This window comes from Rhinoraja longicauda, chromosome 3 (assembly GCF_053455715.1).
Source record: "Rhinoraja longicauda isolate Sanriku21f chromosome 3, sRhiLon1.1, whole genome shotgun sequence".
NCBI classification, from domain to species: Eukaryota; Metazoa; Chordata; class Chondrichthyes; order Rajiformes; family Arhynchobatidae; genus Rhinoraja; species Rhinoraja longicauda.
In genome coordinates, this window is record NC_135955.1 from 31,466,407 (window position 1) to 31,483,063 (window position 16,657).

The window sequence follows — 16,657 nt, forward strand, 5'->3', positions numbered from 1 at the left end:
TAACACTGATTCCATTTGCAGTCTCGTTCTTGAGAATGCATGCCGAACCAGTATGCGATGAGCTCTCATGTGCAGTTACCAGTATACATTTGGCACAGGAACTCAAATAATAATAAGTCCAGCATTGCTGAAAAATGGATGCAGCATTTTATCAACGTGCCCAGGTTCAATTTTCTGTGTGTAAGAAGGAACTGCAGATGCTGGTTGAACCGAAAATAGACACAAAAAGCTGAAGTAACTCAGCGAGACCGGCAGCATCTCTGTAGAGAAGGAATGGGTGACGTTTTGGGTCGAAATTTCACCCATTCCTTCTCTCCAGAGATGCTGCCTGTCCCGCTGAGTTACTCCAGCTTTTTGTGTCTATCTCCAATTTTCTGTGTTCTAGGTTTGCTTCATTTCACATGGTTTCATATATCAATTATAATGGTAAGATGCCCAATTTGCATCTTTCTAAATAAGAGTCTGAAGAGGGGTCCCGACCCGAAAAATCATCGATCCATTTTCTCCGGGGATGGTGTCTGACCCATTGAGTTACTCCAGCACTTTGCGTCTTGTTTTCGTATCCTTCTAAACAGCTTATGCATGTACTGTACATTCCGATATAATTTAGTCGAGTATTTTTCCTCCCTTTCTCTCCATCCCTGCAATTAAAATTGAAAAGCTAATGACACTCCTAAAATGGCTTTAGAAATCAAGGGCAATCCAGTGGCGCAGTGGTAGAGCTGCTGCCTCACAGCTCCAGAGACCCAGGTTTGATCCTGACCTTGCATGCTATCTGCACAGAGTTTGCAAATTCTCCCTGGGACCACATGAGTTTTTTCTGGATACGCCAGTTTCTCCTGCATCCCAAGGACGTGCGTGTTTCTAGGTTAATTGGCCCTAATGTGTTGGATGCAAAAGTGAGGACATAGAAAGGGATGACATAGAACTAGTCTACGGGTGATTGATCGTCAGCATGGACTCGGTTGTCCGAAGGCCCAGTTTGCACACTGTATCTCTAAACTAAACTAATCAAATTGATCTAAAATACGCTGTTCAGTATATTTCTGTTTTAATTTATTGGTCTTGTTTTTGCTCCTGTGGATATAAAGCTTTTAACTTAGTTTGCCTTTCTATATCCATCCCAATTGGTATCCAAATTCTTCAAACTTATATGTGAAATCTTTCTTTTAGGATAAATAATTGTGTTGGAGAAGACAATCAATGGCTCTTCCTACTGCTATGTTTCTACACACAGTTTTTGAGTCTCTTCACATTGATCCTCAATTTTTGCCAATATTACTACCTCCAGCCTTTGACAAAAGTAAAAGAGGTGAGATGAATAGTTCAAAGTGTACATTTTTTTTAAATGTATTGATTTTTTTGTTATCGATGTGGACAATGTTTACAGATCTGTTATGTAGCTCTCAGTAAGAATGTATTACACTACTGTTAGTCCACATGACAATTAAACACTACTCTCTCTCTTAACTCTCCTTGCATAGTAATTTGAGTTTTCTGTTCGTTTACTTATTTATCTATTTATTCACTTCTCTATGTTCTAGAAATCCCTGTAAAGCGTCTTTGAGTGTTTGAAAAGCGCTATATAAATGTAATGCATTATTATTATTATTATTATTATTATATCTAAATTATCTGTCTTACACTGAAAGATCCACCAAAGTGCAGATCTTTGGATTATGATAGACGTCTGTCAAATTTAAATTTACGGAAATGTCGCACAAGACACTAGGAGCAAATAAAGAAGCAATTCTGTTCTTTAGGTCTTTGTTGCTAATTTTGTTTACTCGAGATTTTTAAAGAAACGAATTGAAAGCATTATTGATCATCAAAAAATTAGTACACGTAACTTGGGCAAACACTGATATTGTAGTTTGCTCAACTATCCTGCCAATCCTGCCCAGATGCCAGTAGAAACAGGTGCAGAGTTAGATTGTTATAGCAACTAAATTACACACAAGGAGGCACAGTGGCGCAGCGGTAGAGTTGCTGCCTCACAGCGCCAGAGACCTGGGTTCAATCCTGACCACTGGTGCTGTCTGCACGGAGTTTATATGTAATTCCTGTGACCTCATCGGTTTTCTCCAGGTGCACCAGTTTCCTCCCACACTTAAAAGACTTACAGGTTTGTAGGTTAATTGGATTCGGTAAAAAAAAAAAAAATTGTCCCTGGTATGTAGGCTAGTGCTAATATATGGGGGTGATCACTGGTTGGCACGGACTCGGTGGGCCAAAGGGTCTGTTTCTGTGCTGCATCACTAAAGTCTAAAGATGGTCAACTGCCCCAAATCTCAACTTACTGCTCCCACCTTACAATGACATATCTTCCATTAACCTCTGTTATGGAAAAGAATGACCTTGCAATGCTCCCTAGTCTTCAGCCAGCTTGCACTTACCACACAAATACAATATTCAATGGACATATTCCGTCCCAATCCCCATAATGCATGGTTTCCCTCAAAGAACAATGGCTCAGGGACTGGAGATTTGGAATTGCTGCTTGGCACCATATTGTGATTGACGTTTCCAACTTAGAATGTTTGTCAAAGTATTTCATAGTTTCATCCAAGAGAGTGGGTGTGGTCTTCCTGACTCTATAGCAGTGCCTGTCCAACATACATGATCTCAAGACCATCTCCTTCTAACATTTAATTGGGTTTTGAATGTATTAAGAACTTCAAAATCTTATTTTAGTAAAAAAAAGTGAAATAAATCAGTGACTAAATTTGAAATCAAAAGAAATTAGTTAAAACTTCTAGTCTTGAGTACATGGGTTTGTAATTCAATTAAAAGGTAATGTCATATTCATTTGGTTTAAAACAAGACAATGTTTTGATTCTATTCAGCAACCTACACCTTGAAAGTCTTTTGATCTTTACCCAGATGTATTTTCCTTTTTTTAATGAAGATAATCTTTCAACATTTATTCAGGTCCAAACGAACAAGGATCAAAACATTACGAACAGCGATAATTTCTTTACTTTCATACAGACGCAGAAATTCAGCACACTATGGGTTTGTATTTTAGAACATGGAATGGCTAAATCAGTGAATGACTTTGATAAAATGATGAATGTTCTCATAATAACCATTTTTCAATCCATGTTCTCAAGGTTCAAACTTGGGTTATTTTCTCTGGAACGCTGGAGGTTGCAGGGAGATCTAAAAGAAGTATATAAAATAATGCGAGGCATAGATACGGTAGACAGTTAAAATCTTTTTTCCAGGATGGAAAATACTAGGGGGCACATGTTTAAGGTGAGAGGGACAAAGTTTAACGGAGAAGTGCAGGGCAAGTTTTTTATTAGAAGGTGGTGAATGCCTGGAATCTGCTGCCGGACGTGGTGGTTCAAGCAGATACATTAGTGGCATTTAAGAGACTTTTAGATAGGCAGAGGGATAGGGGTTATGTGCACATAGATAAGTGATGATCTTGGCACCATGTTCGGCATAGACATTGTTGGTCGAAGGGCCTGTTCTTGAGTTGTGTTGTTTAATGAACTACATATGTTCTATGTTGAATAAAGTTGCATTTTTATTCCCTTTCCAAAAAGGAGCTCTTTATGTTTAGGCATGAATTAGCCTTGCTGCGGATATCTACCTTAATGGCCTTAGTGATGATTGGAGGGATGTCTGGCATCTTTTTCAGTCAGCTGACAAATGTACTGACAGTAAGTAAGGTTCCTGACATTTTACTGCATAATCTAGCTTGTTTTAATACAATAATGTTACAATTTTAGAAGGTTCAAATCTGTACTGAGGCATTGTGCTTTTGCAAACCAAGATACTTATTACAAGCTTGTGTTTATTATTGTACACTAAACATTTTCTACCTGCAATATAAAAACCTTGTATATTAATTTGTTTGTATACATCTTTCTCTGTGAATGATAAGGAACATGATGATACACCATCGTTCTATTTCACATTTAACACTGACAAAACAGATTAAACAGTGGCGCAGCGGTAGAATTGCTGCCTTACAATACCTTGAGATACAGGGGGTTCGATCCTGACCTCGGGTGTTGTCTGTATGGAGTTTGTACATTCTCCCTGTGACCAAGTAGGTTTTCTCTGGGTGCTCTGGTTTCTTCCCACACTCCAAGAAGTACAGGTTTGTAGGTCAATTGGCTTCGGTACAAATTGTAAAATTGTCCCTAGTATGTAGGATAGTGCTGGTGTATGAGGTGATCGATGGTTGGGTTGCACTAGGTGGGCCAAAGGGTGCTGTATCTCTAAACTAAACTAAACTAAATTATTTTACAAATATTACAAATGTTTATTAAATGAATTGTTTGAAATCTACAGGAAACTCCTTGGTTAAGTGGAAATGATCTTGAATATACCAGTACTACATGACTGAGCAATTCAGTGCACCCTTGTTGGACCCTTGTTGGACAAGCTTATATCGGTTCCATGAGCTATTCCATAATTATTGCCTTCCAGTAGATACAGTTTCTCCAGCAGTGACCGAACTTCAAAGCTCTTGGCAATAAAGTCACCGAGGACTGATAAAGTCACTGTGGAATTACATGGATGTGATAATGTTTTTCATTTGTATTCCTTTTGTTGCCTTCCTATCTTTACTTGCTGAAGGCGAGAATCATGTAGATGCATCCAAAGGATTTTTTAATCTGCAAACAAGAAAAATGCTGGGAATCGAGGGAGAAGCTTAGGCCATTCCATTATAAAATGGAGATGTAGTGTGCCTGATAGTCACACCTGAGGATGAGGGGTTGTGCATTTAAACAGAAGAAGAGGTGTTAATGAAAGTTAAGCAGATGTGAGGAAAGTGGCAAGTGGAATGCACTTGTATAATACAGAAAGAGAGGGCTTCATGCCAGGTGATGGGGAAAACTCAGATTTGTCTCACCTTCTCTCTACTCAGACCTCTGATACTTTTGTGCAATTTTGCACTGAATCTGTTTCTGCTCGGTGCTGTAAAATATGGCCTCCAACCAAACGGTCACCCAGGGATGACCCTAACTGAACCTTTGCCTGCCTTCTAGCCATCCCAAGTATTATCCTTCCAATGCCCTTCCTCTGTTTTATCTCTGAACAAGGATTTTTAAATAGCTGAGAGGTAGTACTGGCAAACATCAGATTTGCAAAATCTGGAAGTTGGATAATAGGTTACCCTCATTACATTCTGAGATTCCTACTCATCCATGTTGCTTTCTTTAGCTTTTTTGTCTGTTTTCTATGTTACCGATCATGTCACTTATATTTTGTACTATTTATGAGTAACGAATGGTGAAAAGTTTAACTATATTTTTAAAATAATGGTCAAAAACAAAGAGTGAAAGCAAGCCCTTTTCCTATGGAAGTGATACAGTCATCCCACAAGGTGGAGCCATTTAATCCTCGGCACTGTATACATATAACAACATCTAAAATGTTGCCAACTGTTTTGGCAAATGCAAACTGTAGACTATTAAGTCTGAGAATTTGACTTTCTGTAACAACTGGTCTGGGGAGAATGTTGATCTGGGTGTCCGTAAAAAAGCATAAATAAGTGTAAAATCTGAAAGAACAGTATCATACAAAAAACTGAGTAGAGACACAGAAGACTGCAGATACTAGAATTTGAAGTTAAAAAAACTCTGGAGAAGCTTAGTGGGTCAGGCAGCAACTGTGAAGGGAAAAGGAATAGGGAGGTTCAGAAGCACAGTGGTAGAGTTGCTGCCTTGCAGCACCAAAGACCCGGGTTCGATCTTGGCTGTATGGAATTTGTACGTTCTCTCATCATGTGGTTTTCTCCGGGTTTCCTTCTACAACCTGAAGGATGTGCAGGTTAATTGGCTTTTGTAAAATGTAAAGAGAAAGTACAAACTCCATACATCCAACACTCATAGTAGGAGAGTGTGCAGGATAACTCTAGTGTGGTGACTGCTGGTTGGTGTGGGTCTTTAATGGGCCGGAGGTCCTGTTTCCACGCTGTATCTCTATGTAAATACTTTCTAATCCAGGCAGAATTCTGGTAAACCTCTTTGCACCCTTTCAAAAGCATCCGCATCCTTTCTGTAATAGGGATAAGACCAGAACTGCATGCAATACTCCAACTGTAGCCTAACCAAAGCCCCGGAGAGCTACATCATGATTTCCAGACTCTTATACTCAATATCCTGTCCAATGAAGGCGAGCATACCATAGGCCTTCTTTGCCACTCCATCTACTTGTGTGCCACTTTCAGGGATCTATGAACCTGGACCACAAGGGCCCTCTGCACACCACAGGGCCTTGCCATCAGCCATATACCTTCCCCAAACATACAACTTTCCAAAGTGGAAGACCTCGCTCATGCTTGGATGAAAGTCCATCTGCCATTTCTCTGCGCATTTATGTAGTTGATTTATATCCCACTTTGACAGCCTTCCTCACTGTCTGCAACTCCAGTAATCTTGGTGTCTTCGGCAAATTTACCAACTAAACCATCTACATCCATGAAGAAATGTGATTCATTAGAGACTGCAGACACTGGAATCTTGACCAAAAGAGACAAACTGCTGGTGACCTCAATGGGTCAGGCAGCATTTGTAGAGAATGGACGTTTTGCTTTCAGGTCAGTTACAAAGAAGGTTTCTGACCCATATCGTCATCTGTCCATTCCCTCCACAGGTGTTGCCTGACCCGCTGAGTTCCTCCAGGACTTTGGTTTCTGTTCAAGAGACGGGATTAACTGGATATCTCCATCCAAGAAGCAATCCAGGCACTGAATGATGTCTTTCTAAATTCAATGAACATCAGTCATGCAGAGAATTCCATAGTCAAATTGCAAAAAGATAAAAAGGGACTAGAAAAAGCAGAAATATTTAAGTTTGATATGTAACTAAGTCTCCTTAGGCTGTCGAGAGATACAAACTTGCAGAGTGTTGATCATCATCTTTCACTTCTCCTTGGATACTTTGAGTCCAGAGGAATTGTCAATAAGTAGAAACAGATAAATGTGACAAATAAAGCAGGGAAGAAATGAATATTTTTAGCTGCCAGGACAGGTATGGATTGATACAAGCGCGGAAGTGTAGATTTTAAAAGGCAAGTCAAGCGCAGTATATATGAAAAGGCTTAATAACAGAGGCATTCACAAATGGGCATCAAATGGATCAATTATTATTTGTATTTATTCATCTGCTGAGAATCTGGGCCCTCTTGCAAGGTGAGGGCATATTGTCCTGCAGCTAAGTGGCTGGCCTGGCTATTTCAGAAGGCATAGTTGGGTTTGACGCATGCATAGCTCAGACTATGTGTGGATGGCAGATGTTGTCTGTTGAAGAACATTACTGAACTATAGGGTTTATTACACCATTTCATCCTTACTGTGGTCATCTTTTGTTTGAATTAACCATGGTAGGTAGCCTAGTTAGACACTAAATGCTGGAGGAGCTCAGCGGGTCAGGCAGCATCTCGGGAGAGAAGGAATTGGTGACGTTTCAGGTCGAGACCCTTCATCAGACTAGTAGGTATCCTACTCATTTGAAGAAAGGGCCTGACCCAAAACATCACCTATCCATGTTCTTCAGAGATACTGCCTTACTTGCTGAGTTACTCCAGCTCTTTGTGTCCTTTTGTGTAAGCAGTACCTGCAATTCATTGTTTCAACTGCTGGACCAGCTCTCTGTCCTCTTGTAAGCTGAGAGCTTCCAAAAAGAAGTAAAATTGTAAGCACAGGAAATTGTGTGTGATTAGGAAAAAAAAACTTGTTGGGGGTTGGTGGGAGGGAGTGGAGTGGTGGTCGTGTGGGAGGGAGTGGTGGTCTTTGAAAAGGGCAGAACAAGTTACCAAATAGGTTCATGATTTGGTATCTGCAGCTTTATAAATACAGGCAAAATTTCCATTTACTCAGCAGCTTTATCACAATAAGGGGGTTCACAAAAGGCTTAATGGCCAATAAATTCCCAGTAAGTTACATGTTAGGGCAGATTATCAAAATGCTTGTGAACAGCCAAGTTTGAAGGAGCAGATGAAAGGAGGTCAGAAAGGTTTAGTGAGGGGACTATTGTGCTTCACCTGCTGGTAGCAGAGGTAGCTAGGCCTTTAAGGTTCTACATGATCGGCTGCTTTGGAAGATTAGATCACATGGGATCCAAGGAGAGCTAGTTGGATACAGAATTGGCTTCATGGTGGGAAGCAGAGGGTGGTGGTGGAAGGTTGTTTTCTTTTGGACTGTGCCTAGTGCTGTGCCTCGGATCAGCAATAATCTTATCGTAGAAGCACCACACATGTCAGTGTTTTCATTCAACTGAAGTTTTGTGGATTTATAGAAATTGCAGGAGGTTTTTTTAGAAGAGTTTTCTGTAGTATGCTTTAAATTGCTGCAATAAAATAAAATTAGCCTGTGAATGGAGCTAATTGTAGAGGTCTCACAAGTGGGTTGGTGGTGCAGCTGATGAAAATACTGCCTCATTGCTTCACGAGCTGGGTGTATTCCTGACCTCCACTGCTGCCCGTGAGGAGTTTCCTCCCAAATCACAAAGATATACAGGTTGGTAGGTGATTTGTACTTGGTGGTAGAATCTGGTTGGAGTTGATGGGTATATGAGAATATTAACAAAAATTAGTGTAAATGGCTGTTTGATGGTTGTTTTTGTGCGGCAGTATTCATTGGCCTTGATGTTTTAGCTCTACAACAAGCATGAGGTAGGAATGGTACATAAAAGTGTTACTGAAGAGCAAAGCTGCCAGAAATTGATTGATTGAAAGATACAACATGGAAACAGGCCCTTCGGCCCACCAGGTTCACGCCAACCATCGATCACATCAAAATAGTTCTGTGTTATCCCACCTTTCACATCCACTCCCTACACACCAGGAGCAATTTATCGAAGCCACATAACCTACAAACCTGCACATCTTAGGGATGTGGGCAGAAACCAGAGCAACTGGAGGAATCCCATGTGGTCACAGGGAGAATGTGCAATCTCCACAGAAACCGCACGCAGGGACAGGATGGAACTTGGGTCTCAGGCACTGTGAGGCAGCAGCTCTACCAACTGTACATCGTCAAATACACTTGGTATTTAATGGGATGAATTGTCAGAGCAATGTAAGAAGCTAATATCTGAACTGCAAGGATATCCAAGGTGATTTTTATTTCATCCATTTATTCAGACCACCATCATATGGAAGCCGACCATTGTAAAACCAGAATATTTGGAATATAAACTATAGAGACTCAGTTCAAGATCGCATAAGTTATTTGTTCAATGTAGGCCTCTCCCTATTTTACAGCGGATGTTTAAATTATAATTTTAAAATTATGCTTTCTGAATGCATTCTGATATCTTGAATTAATGATACTGTCTACTTTATTTTTATCAATAGGATGTGACAACGATAGAAAGAATGTCAAGTTGCCCAGATGAGATGTGAGTACAGAATAATGTTATGCTTTATGTCTGAATGGTGAAATAGTAATATATTGAATTGGTAGAATATTGAACATGAATAATATCTTTAATTCAAATGAATTTTCATACATTAATGTGTTAACTACTTTGCTTAAATTACACTTTTGCACATTTGTTGCCTGGAAACGAATTATCCAATTATTGAAATTAAACCACTTTAAATTAACATTAGTATTGGGAGGGTTTTGTGAAGTGCTGGTCAGCTCATTACGGGAGGGACATGGAGGCTTTAGGGAGGGTACAAATGAGGTTTACCTAAGATACCATCTGGATTAGAGAGAATTGGCTACAAGGAGAGATTCGACAAATTTGAACTGTTTACTCAAGAGAATTGATGGCTGAGGAAGTCCTGGTAGAACTTTATAAACTTACGATTGACATAGACAATAGACAATAGGTGCAGGAGTAGGCCATTCAGCCCTTCGAGCCAGCACCGCCATTCAATGCGATCATGGCTGATCACTCTCAATCAGTACCCCGTTCCTGCCTTCTCCCCATACCCCCTCACTCCGCTGGTCAGAATCTTTTTCCCGTGCTGGAAATGTCAAATACTGCAGGTTATAGCTTTAAGGGGGAAAGTTTAACGAGATGTGCAGGGAGAATTTTTAACACAGAAACGTAGGTGCCTGGAGGCTTTCAGATTGGCATATGAATATGCAGGAAATGAAGGGATATGGATCACGTGCAGGCAGTAGGGATTCGTTTGATTTGGTATCATGTTCAGCACAGACATTGTGGGCTGAAGGCTCTGTCCTGTGCTGGACTGTTCTATGCATTATTACTGGGCACATTTGGATTTTTATGTACAGAGTCAACTTCTAATTAACCAGGAACAGGGCACACCAGAGAATAAACTAAACTCACTGCCTATTGCTGAAATAATTTGCAAAGATTAAGGGAGACACAGTTGTGCAAATGTAGAGTTGCTGCCTAACAGCGCCAGAGCCCCGGGTTCGATCCTGACTGTGGGTGCTGTCTGTACAAAGCTTATGCATTCCACTGTGACCATGTGGGTTTTCTCTGAGGGTTCCGGTTTCCTCCCACACTCTAAAGACGCGCAGGCTTGTAGGTTGATGGGCTTCAGTAAAATTGTAAATTGTCCCTGGCGTGTAGGATAGAAGTAGCATACGGGCTGGGACTTTCATTACAAAGGAAGAGAACTTCCATTATTATGTATGTTTCTGCACTGTTAACAAGCTCGCTACCATTTATCATGTCCCCAGTATATTAAAAAGCTACTGTTTTGAAATATGCAACTGTAAATACTGTACTTTTATAACATATATGGAAAATATATTTATTTTCAATGTTGACGCACAATTTTGTTTCAAATAAAGAATCCCAGCTGGTGGAAATGTTAGAATTTAATTTTAAATACACATGAAGTCATGATGAGCCAGTGGCTCTGTATTGGTCAAACCATTGTTCTAAAGATAGACACAAAATGCTGGAGTAATTCAGCGGGACAGGCAGCATCTCTGGAGAGAAGAAATGGGTCGAGACCCTTCTTCAGACTCGACCCGAAACGTCACCCATTCCTTCTCTCCAGAGATGCTGCCTGTCTCACTGAGTTACTCCAGCATTTTGTGTCCATCTTCAGTTTAAACCAGCATCTGCAGTTCCTCCTTACACAAACCATCGTTCTAATCTGACTGCAGAGCTCAGTGGGAGTGCTGCTTCTTACTAATGCTGTTATCTGCAGATTTAAGCCCAGAAAGCCTTGGCAGCAAACGTTCTCAGAAGTGTTTGGCACGCACTGGAAGATCGTGTGGTTCATCCCATTCAGGCAGAGGCAACCGCTGCGAGCCACCTACCATCACGCCAATCACGTTTAATAGATGGAAGCTGCAAAGAGGAGTCCTCCTGTGCCGAAGTACTTAGCAACCTATCAGCAGTACTCCAATCCTCTCATTCAGTTTTGAAACCTGACACCTATTTTCCTAGCAACAGTAATGCCTTCCAAGTAATATTCCTGACAGCATTCTTTCTCTGTTAATGGCCACTGTAGGTTATATTTCAAGGTCGTCAAGGAGTACTGGACACAACCCTTTGAAAGTCCCACTATTGTCTTGGAAATATTTATAGATAAAGTGGGGATTATGTTTATTAAATGTGACTTCTTCCACCAATTTTGGCCTGATTTGTATCAGAAGATTACTCGGACGTCCATTTTGGTCAAAACAAATGAAAATAACTGACTTTCATTTTCTTCTAGCATTTTCTTTAAAATATGAATATTGAAACATTTTTAGTCTGTGTAAGATCACAGCAAAATTGTAAAATTTGATTTGTACTGAGGAATAAGTCTGATTTTGGATGTGGAAATTATTTTACTTGAAGCAGTTGCAATCCATGCATTGCTTATACTATGCAGGCCACGAAACTATGTTTTAAGGTCACATGCTAGACCAAGAAATATGTTTTAGATTAAGAGTTTGGATGCTTTCTTAAAAAACAACTTAGTTCTGGTTTTAAAATATATATTTTTTAAATGTGTCGTTTCACATGTGGTTTTTAATATTTTGTGCATTCGGATTCTGCAGTTCATTTATACCAATATTTACAGTAATTCTTTTATGCAATGTGGTTAACCTGGCTGTCTACTGTTTGTTACTATTGAGTGTTACAAGGTAATTTCTTCCGTAAAAATGAAACACACAATTACTGGAGTCAGAATCTTAGAATGTATTATAATTAATAAGGATGATGTGATGTCAGGTGTATCAGATTGGGTGGTGAATTATTATGTAATGTGGCCAGTCCTGTGGGAAGCAGTTTACAAGGTAGCAATTCAAAGTGAAAATTTGTTTTATCAAGTGCCTATAATTTAGTGACTTTTATCATTTGACTTGTTCTGAATAGGACCAAAGATGTTATTTAGCTTACGACAAGTGCAAATGGTAAATTAACGTTTTTTAGCAAAACCTGCAGTAAATTGTTGTAGTGACTCTGTTGTATCCTAATAATTGGCGTATAGATCAATTATGATGTTTCTGTAATAATCGTGTGTTTTTAAAATTTGTCAAAATTGTGATGTATTTTTGTTTGATTATGGAATTTGGAGTAAACATTCTTTATAATGTTGTGTGGACTGCAGCAGAAATTTAATTCCCATCCTCTAAGTAGTCGATTCTTGAATGAAACTAAGATATACTGATTCTAGGCATAGCAGTGATACTGGAAAAATAAGGAGTTAAGGATAATTATAGGAAATCTGCTTTGCAAACTGTACAATCTCAACTTCGTTCTCAGCTTCGAAACTTTTATGTTAAAATAACTTTGGTGTTTGATTAAAACACCAGTAACTGAGAGTTAGATATAGCTCTTTGGGCTAATGGAATCTAGGGATATGGGGAGAAAGCAGGAACGGGGTACTGATTTTGGATGATCAGCCATGATCATATTGAATGGCCGTGCTGGCTCGAAGGATCAAATAGCCTTCTCCTGCACCTATTTCTATGTTTCTAAATATTTAATTAGGCCATGTTTTTCCCATATTTCCAACGATTATGAGGGTGCTATTTTGAGTTGAGGAAGAAATGACAGATTGCAGCAATTCTGCTGAATCACTCTTCACAAAACCTCACCCCATTTGTCTCATGCTTGAGTGCCTGATTGGTCTCATGATATACATTCCTCCAGATTTGTGAGAATTGTAGTGAGGACCCAATGCAAATTGATTTTGCTCACCTATTTTATTCAGTGGCATAAAAAACTTTTTATGTTTTATGTTTTAAACTTTTATGTTGCTTATATTTATGACAGATTGTGCATCTAATTGTGAACCGCCTGGTCCCGATGCTTCTGAGAGTGTTGTTTTAGATTTACTCGCCTGAGTCATCCTCGGCGTCGGCTTATCTGAAACAGTCCGTCTCAGGAAGTGATACAATTGCACAAATTGGATTCTCTTTTCAACACAAAATGAGCACTCCGTTGCAAAACTGGATTGCAGTTTTAATGCTGATTTTCTCAGTTATCCAGTCTGACATTTCGTGGAATTATAAGGGTAACTATTTTTGGCATTGTCAGGAGCAGAGTTCTCTTTGATCTGTTAACCATTAAACATTATAACTTAAACAACATCCACGGTTCCTCACAGACTCTGCATGGTTTGAAGTTCCAAGTGACAATTGTACAGTATCAAATTGACCATTTTTTACATTGTTACATGTCCAGGGAAAGTAGTAAGGGTGACAGTCCACCAGTTATTAGTTTTGGAAGTTCCAAAATGATTTTTGCAAAATTCCCCTCTATATATTCACTCAGAAGTCTGCAAGTCTTTAGAGTTCTCTTTCTCAAAAGGTGAAGCAAATAGAATTGGTGAATATTTTTAAGGCAGAGTTGGACACACTTATGGTTAGGAGATGCAAGGTTACCATGGGTAGACAGGAGTGACAAACATTTATCCATATTCACTGTTTCTTGTTAGCCAGCCAAACTTCTTTCTACACCAATATGTTAACTCCTATACCATTAGCTTTTATGCTCTGATCTTTATAAGGGAGATAGTATTTTCTTAAAGTTTTATTAATAAAAGTGTTAGTAAGTTTTTCAAGGGAAGACAATCATCATGGGAAGCATTCGGTGACCTTTAGGTTCAGCGCACAGTGATCTAAATTGTATTGAAGTACATTATCTAACATCTCATGTCCTATAAAAATAACTATTATTGCCTTTTCTTTCTGCCCTAGCATAAGAAAGATCTGTACATCACCTGGGACATTGTACAACTGCAAAGAAAAACAGCAAGCTGGCACAATGTTAAAACCAATGTTGTATTTATTTCAACAGGCATTAAACCCATTTGATTAAACTGAGAGGCATGCCTAATGAAATCCAACAGTACAAACACTGTTCCTCAGCACTAATATCGATCTGCTTGATTATGTTTATCATTTGTTGAACAGAATAGTAATTGTATTAATTGGAGTTGTTAAGATATTAAGATAACTCTTATTGTTCTGGATCTTTGTTATTGCACTTCACAAGGCTGCTCTCCCTCTAAATTCATTTCCATGTGGTCTATAGGGCATTCAGCTGTAGATTGCCCTTTGTATTATTTGCAACTGTGTAATTTTTAATTTGCACAATAGTCATGTTAGTTTACGCCTTTTAAGTGTGCTTTAGTCTTGAAAGTGCAAGTTGATTTGCTCCTGATCAAAGAGCTTGCTGCCTTCAAATTGCACCATGGAAAAGATTGGCCTAGCTGAAATTATAAACTTATGTCTAGAACGTGCAAAGGACTGAGTTGTGGGTGTGCTGAGAAATGGATATCAAGCTAACAAACTCTTCCTTTGTTTCAGTTTCAGTTTAGTTTATTGTCATGTGTACTGAGGTGCAGTGAAAAGCTTTTGTTGCGTGCTAATCATTCAGCGAAAAGACAATATATAATGACAATCGAGCTATTCACAATGTACAGATATATGATAAGGGAATAATGTTTAGTGCATGATAAAGCCAATAAAGTCCAATCAAAGATAGTCCGAGGGTCACCAATGAGGTAGATAGTAGCCAATAAATTCCAATCAAAGATAGTCCGAGGGTCACCAATGAGGTAGATAGTAGCTCAGGGTTGTTCTCCAGTTGCGACAGGATGGTTCAGTTGCCTGATAACAGTTGTGAAGAAACTGCCCCTGATTCTGGAGGTGTGCGTTTTCACACCTCAATACCTTTTGCCCAATGGTAGAGAGGGGGAGGGAGTGACCCTCTTTGATGAAGTAACAAATGCCATCTTACAAACGGTCACCTTGTGGAAAATGCAAAACACTTGAACAAAGGCTGAAATCATCATTAAACATGTAAGTTTCATGCCACTTTTGGAGCAGGTTACTTGCATTAGTAAAGAATCATATCATATATATATATACAGCCGGAAACAGGCCTTTTTCGGCCCACCAAGTCCGTGCCGCCCAGCGATCCCCGTACATTAACACTATCCTACACCCACTAGGGACAATTTTTACATTTACCCAGTCAATTAACCTACATACCTGTACGTCTTTGGAGTGTGGGAGGAAACCGAAGATCTCGGAGAAAACCCACGCAGGTCACGGGGAGAACGTACAAACTCCTTACAGTGCAGAGTACATTACAATGAGAGTACATTTTCAAAATGTCAGCATTAAATATTAATATTTGTAATCCAATTTTCTGTTTTTTTAAAAAATTAAGTAGAGTAAATGTTCAGATGTGGAACCAATATTTCTCATTGCTTCATCATATTCTAATGGGGGGGAATTGCATCAAAACACAGGATTTTCTTCCAACATACTTTATTTTTCTCTGAGAAACTCTGCTTTATTGCCATGAAAATGTTTCCACTGTGAGCAAAATCCAGAGCTGGAATCTTATGTTAGATCTAAGACATCAAGGGTTTGGCCATGATAATTTGTAACGCGATTCAATCCAGTAAAAGCTTCAAAGCTTTTGGATTCTTGTCCGGAATTCTTGTTGGATTCTGGAATACAATTGCACCTTTCATTTATAGTTGGAAGATATTCTTGAAAAGATCAAAGATCGTAAACAACCATGATTTTTCCAAAACTAGCAATAAAAGAACAAAACAACAAAAAAAAAGTATCAGAGGAATTATTATAATGCAGTGCAAAACCTTAGTATAGGCTCATGTTCTCCATTAGAACAGTACAGCACAGGGCTGCCTCCATTCCCTGTCTATCAATGTGCCTATCTAAAAGCCTCGTAGCTGCCTCTATTGAATTTGCTTCGACTGCAAACACTGGCAGCGTGTTCCACACTCACCACTCTTATATGGGTAGAAAAAACGGTGCCACGCATATCTCCTTCAAACTGTGCTCCTATCACCTTAAAGCTATGGCTGCTAGTCCCTGACATTTCCATCCTGGGAAAAATGTTCTGATTGTCTAACCTATAATTGCCTCACATAATTTTATGTACTTCTATCCGGCATCCCCACGACCTTTGATGTTCCAGAGAAAATAATACAAAATTGCCCAACCTCTCCTGATAGCTAATACCCTCTAATCCACATAGTATTTTAGTAAACCTCTTTTGCACCAGATCTAAAGGCTCCATATGCTTCCCGTAATAGGGTGACCAGAAATGCACACAATTCTCCAAATGTAGCTTAACCTAAGTCCAATAAAACTGCGAAATGACTTCCTGACTCTTGCACTCGATGTCCAAATCGATGAAGGCAAGCATACTGCATGCATTCTTCATCACTCTATCTATTTGACTGTCTGTTCCTGACATATATCAGTCATGTTGAA

At 39.3% G+C, this 16,657-nt stretch overlaps 1 protein-coding gene across 9 annotated transcripts in view; it reads left to right on the forward strand.

Annotated features, from left to right (window-relative positions):
* zdhhc21 (zDHHC palmitoyltransferase 21) overlaps positions 1-12,526 on the forward strand; it is a 50,894-nt gene extending 38,368 nt beyond the window's left edge. For 8 of the 9 annotated variants that reach the window (XM_078395649.1, XM_078395654.1, XM_078395660.1 and 5 more), the window contains 5 exons: positions 1,174-1,312; positions 2,932-3,015; positions 3,555-3,671; positions 9,322-9,365; positions 11,110-12,526. In XM_078395649.1, the coding sequence (XP_078251775.1) occupies positions 1,174-1,312; positions 2,932-3,015; positions 3,555-3,671; positions 9,322-9,365; positions 11,110-11,242 (517 nt within the window). In that variant the 3' untranslated portion in view covers positions 11,243-12,526. The remainder of the gene's footprint in view (positions 1-1,173; positions 1,313-2,931; positions 3,016-3,554; positions 3,672-9,321; positions 9,366-11,109) is intronic. The other variant, XM_078395645.1, reaches the window with a different exon arrangement.
* The last annotated feature ends 4,131 nt before the right edge of the window (positions 12,527-16,657 follow it).